Raw genomic sequence first — 12,857 nt, 5'->3', positions numbered from 1 at the left:
CTGGTAAATTTCAGGCAAATATGTGGAAGGAAACCCAAGTTATGACACATTAAACTTTCCAGATGAGTCAAATAGACCCCAGGTCTGCAAAGGGTTATATAAATACGATATGTACTATGGCAATGACAAACCTTAGCACACAAATTTTTTATATAAATTAAACAGACTATTTTGTATAGATAGGCCGTGAAGGTTTCCGTCACAGACAGAGGTTTGGCCTGCCTTGGATCTGAGCTACTCTGAGTGCACAAATGCAAATGAGCCAGGCCTCACAGGTGATAGGGGCGTTTGCACAACAAAAGCAGGAGAACAATGGGGCTGTAGGGGTGCTAGAAGGTGTGAGGTCGAAAGATTTTACGCATATTTGCGCAGCTTTAACAAATCTACCTCTTTCATTTGAAGCTATCCTGTGGACGGGTCCATCTCCTTCCTTCCCTGGTTGTGACACAACTATGTAATAAAACATATTATTATAGGTCTTGCCCCACCCTACATTTCTGAGCTGTTACACCCTTATAGACCCACCCGTTCTCTTGGGTCAGCTGATCAACTGCTCCTGAATGTGCCCAAAACTAAACGGAAGCTTAGAGGGGATCGTGCCTTTGCTGTAATAACTCTGTAAAATGTGGAACGATCTGCCACTGCCCATTAGACAGGCCTCTTCATTGTCTTCTTTTAAGTCCCTTCTTAAAACCCACCTTTTTTCCTTGGGTTTTAACACCTGATTTTGTCATTTTGTTCTTACTTTGTTTTCTTGTTTTTATGTCTTGTATGAGTTGAGTATTTTATGTGAATATATTTTTCTGTACAGCACTTTGGTCAACTTTGGTTGTTTTAAAGTGCTCTATAAATAAAGTTTGAAATGGCACCAGAAGGAACAAAATGTCTAGTGTAGTACCCCAGTATCTTGAGGTAGTGATAGGGTACACCATATTTCCTTAGGGAAAAGTTTCATCTATTAAAAAGGTCCAGTGGAATATGGAATAATGAAATCCCTTAATTACATGAACAGGAGATTTCTACATGAGATGGACAAGTCTTTGTCTGCTAAAAGGAAAGTTTGGACGCATCTTCCTGAGAGTTGTACATTGTAGGTATTAGTTATGAATCTAAAAACTACACCTCATTCCTCAGGAGGATTAAACCCAGTGGTCTGGATCGAGGCATAGTCTAATTAGGACAGCGCTATTTAGAGAGAGTTTCGAAATCCTAAATGGAAGATAAAAGGGAAGAAAAAACAGGAAACATAAAGCTTTTTGTGCTGTTTATATCAAGTTACTTATTACAGACTGGATTGATGACATAAAATAAATGATTTATGGATACAGGATTGAGCAGCAATGCTTAAAATGACATTAAAATTAAATAAACTGGTGCTTTTTTATTGTCGTAATAATAATGCATTCGATCCCAGATCGATACCAGAAATTAAAGTAGTTCTTGACTTTTTGGACCAGATGTATAAAAGTAAATAATCCATAGCATTAAGGTACATTTTTTATTAACGTGCATATTTGACAATGACCTTGTATCTGGTCTGTGAAAAATGATTAAAGCTTTATGGTGACACATTAATAACTTCAACAGCTTCTCTTTCTTCACTTCATTATATACTGACCTTCAACATGACCTTTCTCTCTGTCCCTATGTCTCACACCCACACATAATCTCTCTCTCTCTCTCTCTCTCTCTCTCTCTCTCTCTCTCTCTCTCTCTCTCTCTCTCTCTCTCTCTCTCTCCCTCTTATATCTTTATATCCTCATTTTATAAAAATATGGTTCTTCTCACACAATTGTCATATATATGTCATACATATATAAGTTTCCTGTCTGGTTTCTACCTCATCAGCTTTCATTCTTCCCCTTCTTCCTCATGCTCCCAGTTTTCTGGGATTTCTGCTCTTAAATGTTCTGCTTCCACTTCTCTTAATACTCCTGATGATGATGGACGCTCTGATACCTCAGATTTGGTTTCATCCGGTGGACCTGCAGGTGAAATATATAAAACACACACACACACACACACACACACACACACACACACACACACACACACACACACACACACCCCCACACACACACACACACACACACACACAAAGGTCAAGCTTGAGATATTTTGTTCTCCCTTCACAATGACGGTGAATATACAGAATACCAGAATATAGCCCCAGGCTCAGCAGTTCTCAACAATGCCCTTGAACATCATCTCTGTAAGATCAGCTCTATATTTCAATAAGTAAAGTTTCACGCTGGAGAAACATTCTTTAGTATTTTTCCATTTGGTTGTATTTTTCCATTATACCATATTTCGGACTCTTATACCCAGACTGATGATTTGATTGGTCGGATCTGCTCATATCTGCAAGATAAAAGATAATCTTGCAGATAAAAAAACCCTAAAAAAGTCCTAAAAAGTTAGTACACCAATATAAATTTTTCCATGACAACACAATATTCAGTTCAAATGCTTATATTTCTGTTAAATTGTTAACGTTCATGTTAATGAGTAAGTTCTGTTTCATTGCGCTTGACCATCACTGGATGGGGTTTGAACACCTAAATGCTTCTTCTGGCATAATGGCAGACTTTCACTTTTCTTCTTCTCGCTCCTTATTTACACTTTCTACAAATCTGCCTTTTGCAGGCTAATAGCTCTATAACTGGCTAGGAGTATTGGATTATTAATCTACTTCTGTCATTGTGCCAGACATGGTGTATGAGGAGATCTAGCATCACAGCGGTATTGTGATATGTAGAGAAACTCTAAGATTCTCTTTCTTCAGTCCTAACCACAGTGCGGTTGAAAAAGTTATTCGTTATCTGTTGTTTTTCATATTGTTGCTGTATGAACGTTCTATTTTGGATTTAGCGTATACGATGGCTTTTTTGACATATGTTGACTTCGTAAACAAATAAAGTTTCCACTCACCACTAGGAGAAGTCGAAGACGCATCTTCGTTGTCGGATGATTCTGATGAAGGAGTGTCTGGAGATTTAATGTGAGCTTGTGCCATCTTTTGAACAGCTATGAAAGAAAACACAAAACAAAAAAGATTGTGTAAGTTCTGAGGTTAACGCTAGGGTTTAATATTTAAGAATCGTCTTGGACTAAGTTGCATTCTAAAATAAAGAGGCTTAAGATAAGATAATCGAATTTTATAACTTAGCACTCACTCTCACTCATTTTCTACCGCTTATCCGAACTACTCCGGTCACGGGGAGCCTGTGCCTATGTCAGGCGTCATGGGGCATCGAGGCAGGATACACCCTGGATGGAGTGCCAACCCATCGCAGGGCACACACACACTCTCATTCACTCACACACACACACACTACGGACAACTTTCCAGAGATGCCAATCAACCTACCATGCATGTCTTTGGACTGGGGGAGGAAACCGGAGTACCCGGAGGAAACCAACGAGACACGGGGAGAACATGCAAACTCCACACACACAAGGAGGAGGCGGGAATTGAACCCCGACCCTGGAGGTGTCAGGCAAACATGCTAAGCACTAAGCCACCGTGCCCCCCATAACTTAGCAATAGGTGGATAATTATATCTAAAAAATCCAAGTAAACACCTTTGAATCAATACTGAGGAAGGACGTGAAAGAATCACAACACCCAAACACTACCTAGACAAGGCCATCCCTCAAAACTCAGCACAAAACAAAGCTCTCTGTGTTTGCTGTGCTTGAGAGTGCAGTAAAGCTAAACCAGACAACCATCTCAAAAGCCCTGAAGAAGTGAAGACTGTCATAGAGGCTGGCTAGAAAGAAACTATCGCTAAGGAAGAGCCATCTTTAAGATGACAACGAGAGCGAACAAGCCGAGTCAGAGGTATTTGAGGTGCAAATACCTCTGCAAATAACGCAGGCCATGCTCAGTTCAACATAATCCTACAGAAATGTGGTGGTGGTGGCAGCATCAGGTTCTGGGTCACTTATCTTTAGAACCTTGTAGACCTTAAAATTCAACATTTTGAAAAAATGGTTTATGGATGGAGCAAAATACAAAAAAAAATCTATTTCAAATCAATTAAAGTTTATCTGAATGGTACAGGTGGGGCTCTACACTGCACGGCAGATGTTGCAGTGCATTATGGGATTTATAGTAAGAGTTGTGTGTGTGTGTTACCAGTGGGTCAATTATGAGACATATAACAGACATATGAAATTATCTCACAGGATGGATATTATTGTATCACATGGTGTTGTTTACAATGAAAAGGTTTCACTGTGTTGAACATAGCATTATTTCTAAAACCCCAGTTTCCTAAATCTATAAATTTTAAATAAAATACAAATTTACTACCGTAGAGTTACAAAAAAGTCTTGTTTCAGGTTGTTTAGTCTTCAAATAATACACAAACTCCAGTAGCTTTGAAATAGAAATGCCTTTTGCTCACCCTTGTGCTTCCATTTTTATTTATTTATTTGTTTGTTTGTTTGTTTGTTTGTTTGTTTGTTTGTTTGTTTGTTTCGCAAGATTAAAAGTACATTTTGCTTCAGTTGAATTTTCTTACTCGAGTTCTGTCATCCTCATAGGCTCACGTGTCTAATAGAACACCTGCACAGCTCAGTTATGTGGACAATAAGGCGTGTGTGTGTGTGTGCGTGTGTGTGTGTGTGTGTGTGTGTGTGTGTGTGTGTGTGTGTGTGTGTGTGTGTGTGTGTTTCCCTCCAGTTTCTTATTAAATAGTCATAGTATCATATTGAGTATATAATTGCTTTCATCTGACAGTCTTCTTTTTTCACTTCTCACATCTCAGAGAAAGGTCACCTTGTAGAACATCATCAGGTGATGACTAAAGAACAAATATCTGTGTGTGTGTGTGTGTGTGTGTGTGTGTGTGTGTGTGTGTGTGTGTGTGTGTGTGTGTGTGTGTGTGTGTGTGTGTGTGTGTGTGTGTAGCCATATACCCTCTAAAGCAGTATTATTATGTTTTTGTTTTGTAGTAATGCGGAATAATTTAATGCGTAAATTTTTTTTCAACATTAAATGAAATAAATAGAAATATATAAATAAATAGAAATGAAATAAATTTCTTACCTTTGAGTGAAGGAGGCTGATAAATGGCTGCGTCCATATTCTTGGGCTTTGAAACTCCATTTTCACTAACAAACATCTAATATGTAATCAAATAAATAAAAGATGAATATTATTGGATAATATCTCCTTGTTTCTATAGTGATATTTCTAATAATGACCATAATAAGTTATTTGATACATCACGTGCATTAATCATTGTATCAATATAAAATGATAGACTGGGTTAGTTGCTTTTAATGTATGTGTTGTAGACAGTTGTGTTCATTTATGGATCCACTTTACCGGAATGCTGGGACTCTCTTCCTCCGGAGACGGGTGATCTGTCATGCGGAAAAGCGTGGCTGGGGTCGGCCTTCGACGCCGAATCTGATTTCAAAACACAAACCCGGCAAAAGTTATAATATAATATAATATAATATAATATAATATAATATAATATAATATAATATACAGCTGCTTTGTAATATTCTAGATCATCAAATATGTGGTTTATTCAAAATCCATTGATGGGAGCATGCAAACAGTATAGTTTACCGTACAGTATATTATTTTTTATTTAACGCTCCCCACTCTCATGAAGCTGAATTTTATAATGTAACACACATGGCTTGGTATGGATTTATTTGTGTTTTTGCGATCAGCGGCTCGGCCATAACCTGGCACAGTGGTTGCATATGCAGCTACGTAATAAAACTTAGAGGGTATTATTTGAGGCATAAAAATCCATCAAATATGCGTATGCACATCCGGAGTAATCCTGAAAGATTGGGCAAAATCCAATCAAACATGTCTGACCATCATGTAGAAGGATAACAGGAAATAAAAAAAATTAAAAATGTGTGATGCATTTAATCAGTGCTAAAAGTTGTCCTAAATCCATAATGATGTCTTTAGACTCCAGGTGACTTTTATTTGACCTTGTCCATTGTCTCTGTTCTCTAATCCTTAAGTGTGCTGAAACAGAAAACTGTCCTGAGAGTTTTTAAACCTACCTGCATGATCAGTGACACTATACTAGTTTAGACACTTGGTGTAGAGCTATTTTAAATCTATTTAGTAAGATGATGCTGCCACTGTCAAGGCAACTACTTTTTTCTATGCTTTTCTATATTGATTATGTAATGCGCTGTTCTATGTATAATCTAACTCCAACACATTACACCACCCTGACTAACAAGAGTCCATTTTTAGCCACAGTCACGACTCGCAAACCCTGTTCTATGCATCATAGCGTGTAACGTAAATATCTTAAACACAAATGATGATTTCTGTATAAACATGATGCTTCAAGTCATTCTGCACTGACACTAACAAGGTGATAAGTAAATAACATGATAGAAAAATACTGAGTGAATGGAGTACGTGGAGTTACCAGTGGCACAAAGGAGTTGATTGTTTTTGTGTAATGGCATGTCCTGAAGTGTTTTATTTCTCTTATACTACAGCAATTTGCCAACCATTACAATGACATATTGCTCTTTTTAATTAAATCTCACCTTGACATTTAGACCAGGATCAAAGACCACTTTACGTTTTTAACCACAAAGTTTTTGTGGATTGAAATGAGTAAAAAAATAGACCTCATGCTGTGGTTTTATTTCAAATCCTAATCTACAAAGATCTCACGACTGACCTCAATCTATACAGCAAAAAAAATGTTTGTACAGTACGATATATCAACCGAAATAGGCAATTTACTGTGGGTGTGTGTTTGTGTGTGTATATGTGTGTGTGCGTGTGTGTGTGTGTGTGTGTGTGTGTGTGTGTGTGTGTGCGTGTGCGTGTGTGCATGATTCACATCACTGTAGGCAGTTGTGGTGGTGGGAGATGTTATGTACTTCTTGTGCTTTGCAGTAAAATGAAAAAAAAAATCCACTCAACTTTTTATCCCAGTAAAGCAACTCAGAAGATTAATAGTAATGGGAATTAGTAGAAAAGGGGATTAGTAACAATGATGATTAGTATGAAAAGAGATTAGTAGTAATGAGGCTTAAAATTACTTGGGATTAGTTGCCATCAGGATTAATAGTTGTCATGATTTGTGGTAATTTAATATTAGTGGTGAGGGGGATTAGTTACAGTGAGACTAGAAATAGTGAAATTAGGAGGATTAATACTAGTGATGATTAGTAATCAGGAGGGTTGATAATGATGAGGATTACTTGCCACATGAATAAGCAGCAATTGTAATTATCGTGACTAGTAATCAGAATTTGTGGTCATTAGAATTAGTAGAAATGGGGATTACTAGTAATGATAAATATCAGTAATGCGCATTAGAAATGCTGGGAATTATCAGTAATGAGGATTTGTGATTAGTCGCAATGGAGAATTGGCAGCAATCATGATTACTAGGGATGAGGATAAGGGTAATGAGGACTGAAAGTAATGGGGATTAGTAGTGATGAGGATAAGGGAAATGAGGGTTAATAATAATGGGGATTAGTAGTGATTATGATATGGGTAATGTGGATTGATAGTAATGGGGATTAGTAGTGATGAGGAGTATGCAGGATTATAAATAACAGGGATTAGTGATAATGAGATACCGGAATAAAGAGAACTACTAGTACTACTAGGATTAGTACAGAGGTAGTACTCTGGATTAGTATTACTGGGGATTGGTAATTAGGATTTTTAGCAAGCTTTAAGTGATGGAAATCTTGCTGTCACATTTGTGTGAATGGGTATATAAATACACGTGTAAATACAGTATAGACAGTACAGTGATGGACGGTTTATTCTCCTTATCTAGTCACATAACATTTGATAGAAATCTTGAGTGGCAACAGTACAACTGATGGCACCATTCTAATTTGAAAAAAAACATGCAGCGGTAGTTCAGATCTCACAGATATGATTCCTGTGTAGTGTTTATGTATGAAATGTACTGTTGCATGATTCCTGTGTTCATTCTTTCTGAAGACGGAATGAGTTACATGTTTAAATGACAGAATACAGCAGGAGAATCAAACACGTGGCCTATGGGCCATAACAATTGGATTTATTTTGATAATTATTCACCACAACAAAATGAGCCCATATTCAGTATTTGAACAAAAAATTTCAAAATCGTCAGAGAGAAATGTACTGAGCCGAGTTTCCCATAAGCATCGTTAAACACACGGAACACACACTATCTCTACACCATGATCTTGATGATCTTAACTTTATATCCTTTTGGTGCAATTGGGAATTGAACTCATTAGTATTACTCATTAGACTGCTGAAAGTACATATTATGTTCGACCCTGAACAACAATTTCAAGTTTGAAATCCACCACCCAGGGGGGCGAAGGCTCTCTCACACGCCATCCTTCTTTTATAGGCATTCTCTTCAGCTGGGTCTATTTATATGGTAATGCTCCTTTTTGTTAATCTCTCTCTCTCTCTCTCTCTCTCTCTCTCTCACACACACACACACACACACACACACATACATGCACTATATACTCGTAATGTGTGTGGGATACTTAGCAGTTTAACAAAGCCACTAAAATTCACAGAACATCCACTTCAACACAAAACTCATGTCTTCCCCTCAGTTCACCAGTTGATGTGAAAATGAGTCACTAATCACAGTTTTAGTCCATATGCTTTTTCCAGGTTTATTAATCATCATCATACATGTTTAAGCTAAACACACATAAACATATTTTCCCCAAATCTCTTCTGCAGTTCACAGTTTCTACCTACAGCAGCTTTTTTCATTACGTAATCACTCAAGCCTCCTCTATCCTCCACTCATCCGCATTTTCCCTCTTTTCATATCCTATAATCCCTCCATCCATTCCTCTCTTTCTCAGACACTCTTCTTATTCTCTGTTCCTCTCCTTGTCTCTCAGCTAATTGGGTGGAAACGTGACACAGCACCTGACGCTGAACTAGTTTCTCACCACACACTAACACACACATACACACACTCACACACACACACACGCACAATTATTACATAATCTGTTGCCAGGCAGATTGACGCATAATCCTAGTGATGGAGTTCAGGAGTTTACCATATAATCAATAATCATTATCATTTAGTATAACACTTAACACTGTTATTATCTGTTATGACCTACTGAACATCACAAAGCGCTGACACTAGAGACTCCTTCCTTAAATGATAAAGAAATGTCTTAAAACTTTAACAGCAACGATTAAACACTTATTTGCTTACACATTGATTACTAGTTTCTGATTCGGTGTGAGCGTCCGCCCTACTGTGATTGAGCTGTACAGCCAGAGTTTCTGTCAGAAAACTAGTGATATAGAAAAATGATCATCCATATCACCCTCAGATAATATTGTGCTAAAAGTTGTTTAAATAAACGAATAACTATTTAAATGATGCTGCCTTCAGATTTGGTTATATGATGGTAATAGATGATATTTGGCCAGAATGATACATTCATTCCATATACATTCAACAACAATTAAAAGCCATCATCTAAATATTTCCATTTAATTTAAACATTGAACTGAAAAGCAAAATGATTTCAGCCAGGTGATATTTCACGCTAGCATCACACAGTGCTCTGCAGGTTCCAAAGTTACTGCTTTCCATGTTTGTGTTTTGATGTACAGTAAAAATATATGACCATACAACCATTACTACTTGCTCCAAACCACTAGTTTTGTCTGTAAACCTATAAATGTAATTGTCTGATTGGGAGCAAATCAAACAATAATAATAATAATAATAATAATAATAATAATAATAATAATAATAATAATAATAATAATAATAATAATAATAATAACAATAATAACAATAATAATTATTATTGTTATTATTATTGTTATTATTATTATTATTATTATTATTATTATTATTATTATTATTATTATGTTTAACACTTAGATTAAAACTTATAAATTATAACTTATGTTAAAAGGATAAAACTTTATAATATGTAAAAGTTAAAAACATGTATTTTGGCTCTGTTCATTTTCAGACAAAGCAAACATTGACTTTGTGCAAATCCTCTTGATAATTATAAAATGTGAAAGGATTTTTTTACTTGTTCGCAAGCTTGTCCAAATATATTTTTTTGCATTATTTTAAGAAAAAAATAGAAAGGAAAAAATCTAAGGACATAGAAAAATGTTAATTGTAATGACATTTCCTTTTTTCCAGTACAAAACTGACATTTACATCTTGTTTTTAACCCCTTAAACTGCTGAGAGCTGTTACAGGCTTCTTCATAATACACACATGAACCCATGAACACTTCCTATAATGTTTACTATTATGAATAAAATATATGCTGTAAATCCAAAAACTGCTGCTGTTTCAGAGCCAAATGGATGGCCAGGGTTGTTGCTTACCCCTAACATCTGATTGGCCACCCCTGATGCCACTCCAAAATTTATTTACCATAACTGCTTTAGTAGAAACAAAGGATTATTCATTGTTTTATTCATCTGATAAACTGCTTGTAAAATTTATTTACTTATTTATTATTTATTTATTTGTAATTTATTATTAGTTAGTTATTAATTAGTTATTTAGATGTCATCAACACACTTACTTATAGTAGTCCTGTAGTTCTCAAGCAAATTTCCCAACAGCTGCAAGTTGATACAAACTGATCAGTATACTGTAAAAGTACTGAATGGGTTAGGCTTAGCACAAGGGACGAGGTTAACATGAGAACACTACAGGGTTAAAATCCCTGCAGACCAGCTGCCAAATTTGAAGTACAAAGTAAAACTGTTTCTGAATTACAGGTACCGCGATACAGCATTCATTTTCCCCATCACCAGCATTCACTGTTTTGTATTGTTTCATAAGTTGGCAGCTGAACACACTGAAATGAAAGCACTATCTGCCCTCTTCTGCATACCTATGATCCTGATTGGCTCGTGTCACTGATTGACAGGAGAATGAGACTAAGATATAACTCCCACCTTGGCAGCAAATCTGCCCTCTGAGACTTCTTCTAGTGCCCCATTGGGACACACTTAATTAAACCACTTCCTATCCCCTAGACAAGTTTTTTCTTTTCTTTTTTTTTTTTAAATGTATAAGCATGTTACATGAAAGATAATAAACAACTTTGTCCTAGATGTTTCTAGTGCCAGAGATGAGGGTTAGCATGAGGGATGGAGATAATATCTATAAATTTGTCATATGAATCAATATGAAATGACGTGGCATTGATTTGAATAACTATGGTAGCTATAGAATGATTTGGGATCGAATGCTCCACTGAATGATTAATTGATTAGATATATTAATTAGTTGACTTTAATTAATCAGCAACAGATTAACACATGAACTTTAAAGCTATCATAAATTTTGGTAGGTATTCATATATATATATATATATATATATATATATATATATATATATATATATATATATATATATATATCGTTCTAATTTCATTGTAATAAAATGTTAATGTAAGGCACTATAATATTTTTCGAGCCCACGTCTTGAGCCCGATGGAATTAACACATATTTCTCTCACATAAACGAACGTGCTGCTATTTTTATCCACACAGTTATAGGTGTAACTGTGCGTTTTATTTATATATATAAATAACATAAATTGTGGGCTTAGTGGAGCTGAAATCATCTGATAACTAACACGCTTGTTTTTCTTACCATCTCCACTTGTCTGGGGTCGAGCTGAATCGGACCTGCGGAGGGAACAGAAAACTGGATCTTCCTCCCTTCTTTTATCTCTCCCTCCATCTCAGATGGTTAAAAACAGATCTGGATATTTTCCTCTTTCCAACAAAGCAGTGTTTCAGTAACGTCCTCAGATCAGAAAGCTACTTTAGTCCCGTGTCTCTCACTTTGCTTATTATTTACAACCGCACAGCTATCTGTCTTCCTTTCCGTGTTTCCAATGACACCTCGCTTTCTCTCGCTCTGACACACTCCAGGTTGTGGAGTATTATGTCTTTCACTCCCAGAGAGAGAGAGAGAGAGAGAGAGAGAGAGAGAGAGAGAGAGAGAGAGAGAGAGAGAGAGAGAGAGAGAGGAGGGGGGCGTGAAAGAGAGATGGAGAGAGAGGAGAGAGACAGAGGGGGGAGGGAGGGGGAAAGAAGGAGAGAGAGCCACAGAGAGAGAATGAGAGCGAGAGCTAGGGGGAGAGGGAGAGAGAGCGAGAGAGGGGGGGGGGTGAGGGGGGCGCGAGCGAGAGAAAGAGAGAGACAGGGTCGGAGAGAATAAATAGATGCTGTGAACACGGAAAATGGGACAGTGACGGCAAAAGAAACAGAGGGAACGACACGAAAAAGGGTGGATGGAGGAGAATAAAAGAGAGAGGGAGGGGTGACGGATTGAGCTTAATAAAGAAGTAACAAAAGGGATTGAGGGGAAGAATGGAGGAATGAAAGAGAGATAGAAAGACTGGGGCTGATAATAAGATGCTGGTGATTGTCCCTCACAATGTCCTAGAGGTTTTTATAAAAATGTGGGCGTGGTTTGTGTGGGGCGGAGTGTTGTATGGCTGGTGGCAGGGGGCGTGTTTTAATATCCACAATGTGTAGGACTCATTATGTAGGACATGTGGATCCTTTATTTTCAGTTTAAACTTCTGAAAAAATGCTGGTGTTTCAAATATCCTCTGGTTTATGCACCTCTTACTCTGATACTCTGATCCAAAACTTCTTTGCTGAAATCAGGTCTTTGTTTTTCTGAAGACTTTCTGTAACAATGTTAAAATAAAAGAATAGTACACCGAAATCTAATGCTAACCTTAACCTCAAAGTAAACCCTTTATCTTTATTTGTTTGTTTGTTTGTTTGATTGTTTAGCTTTCTTTAAAGAAAACAGTTAAATTTTAA

At 36.8% G+C, this 12,857-nt stretch overlaps 1 protein-coding gene across 1 annotated transcript; it reads right to left on the bottom strand.

Annotated features, from left to right (window-relative positions):
• Nucleotides 1–1,247: 1,247 nt before the first annotated feature.
• On the bottom strand, nucleotides 1,248–12,043 carry LOC113650616 (protein phosphatase 1 regulatory subunit 1B-like). The gene is made up of 5 exons (XM_027159037.2): nucleotides 11,668–12,043; nucleotides 5,339–5,422; nucleotides 5,057–5,132; nucleotides 2,932–3,027; nucleotides 1,248–1,985 (listed from the first exon to the last, which is right to left on the bottom strand). The coding sequence occupies exons 1-5, from the start codon at nucleotides 11,755–11,757 to the stop codon at nucleotides 1,852–1,854; spliced, it is 480 nt and encodes a 159-aa protein (XP_027014838.1). The 5' UTR covers nucleotides 11,758–12,043; the 3' UTR covers nucleotides 1,248–1,851.
• Nucleotides 12,044–12,857: the final 814 nt, after the last annotated feature.

This window comes from Tachysurus fulvidraco, chromosome 8 (assembly GCF_022655615.1).
Source record: "Tachysurus fulvidraco isolate hzauxx_2018 chromosome 8, HZAU_PFXX_2.0, whole genome shotgun sequence".
NCBI lineage: Eukaryota > Metazoa > Chordata > Actinopteri > Siluriformes > Bagridae > Tachysurus > Tachysurus fulvidraco.
This window is presented reverse-complemented; position numbering and strand designations above follow the sequence as displayed.

What these genes read in the sequence shown, in the direction of transcription:
- LOC113650616 (XM_027159037.2), bottom strand. Translation starts at nt 11,757, where the DNA reads ATGGAGGGAGAGATAAAAGAAGGGAGGAAGATCCAGTTTTCTGTTCCC. An exon ending in AAGAGAGTCCCAGCATTCCG is followed by an intron (nt 5,133 to 5,338) that starts GTAAAGTGGATC and finishes ATTACATATTAG; the next exon opens with ATGTTTGTTAGTGAAAATGG. An exon ending in GTCTTCGACTTCTCCTAGTG is followed by an intron (nt 1,986 to 2,931) that starts GTGAGTGGAAAC and finishes TTTCACCTGCAG; the next exon opens with GTCCACCGGATGAAACCAAA.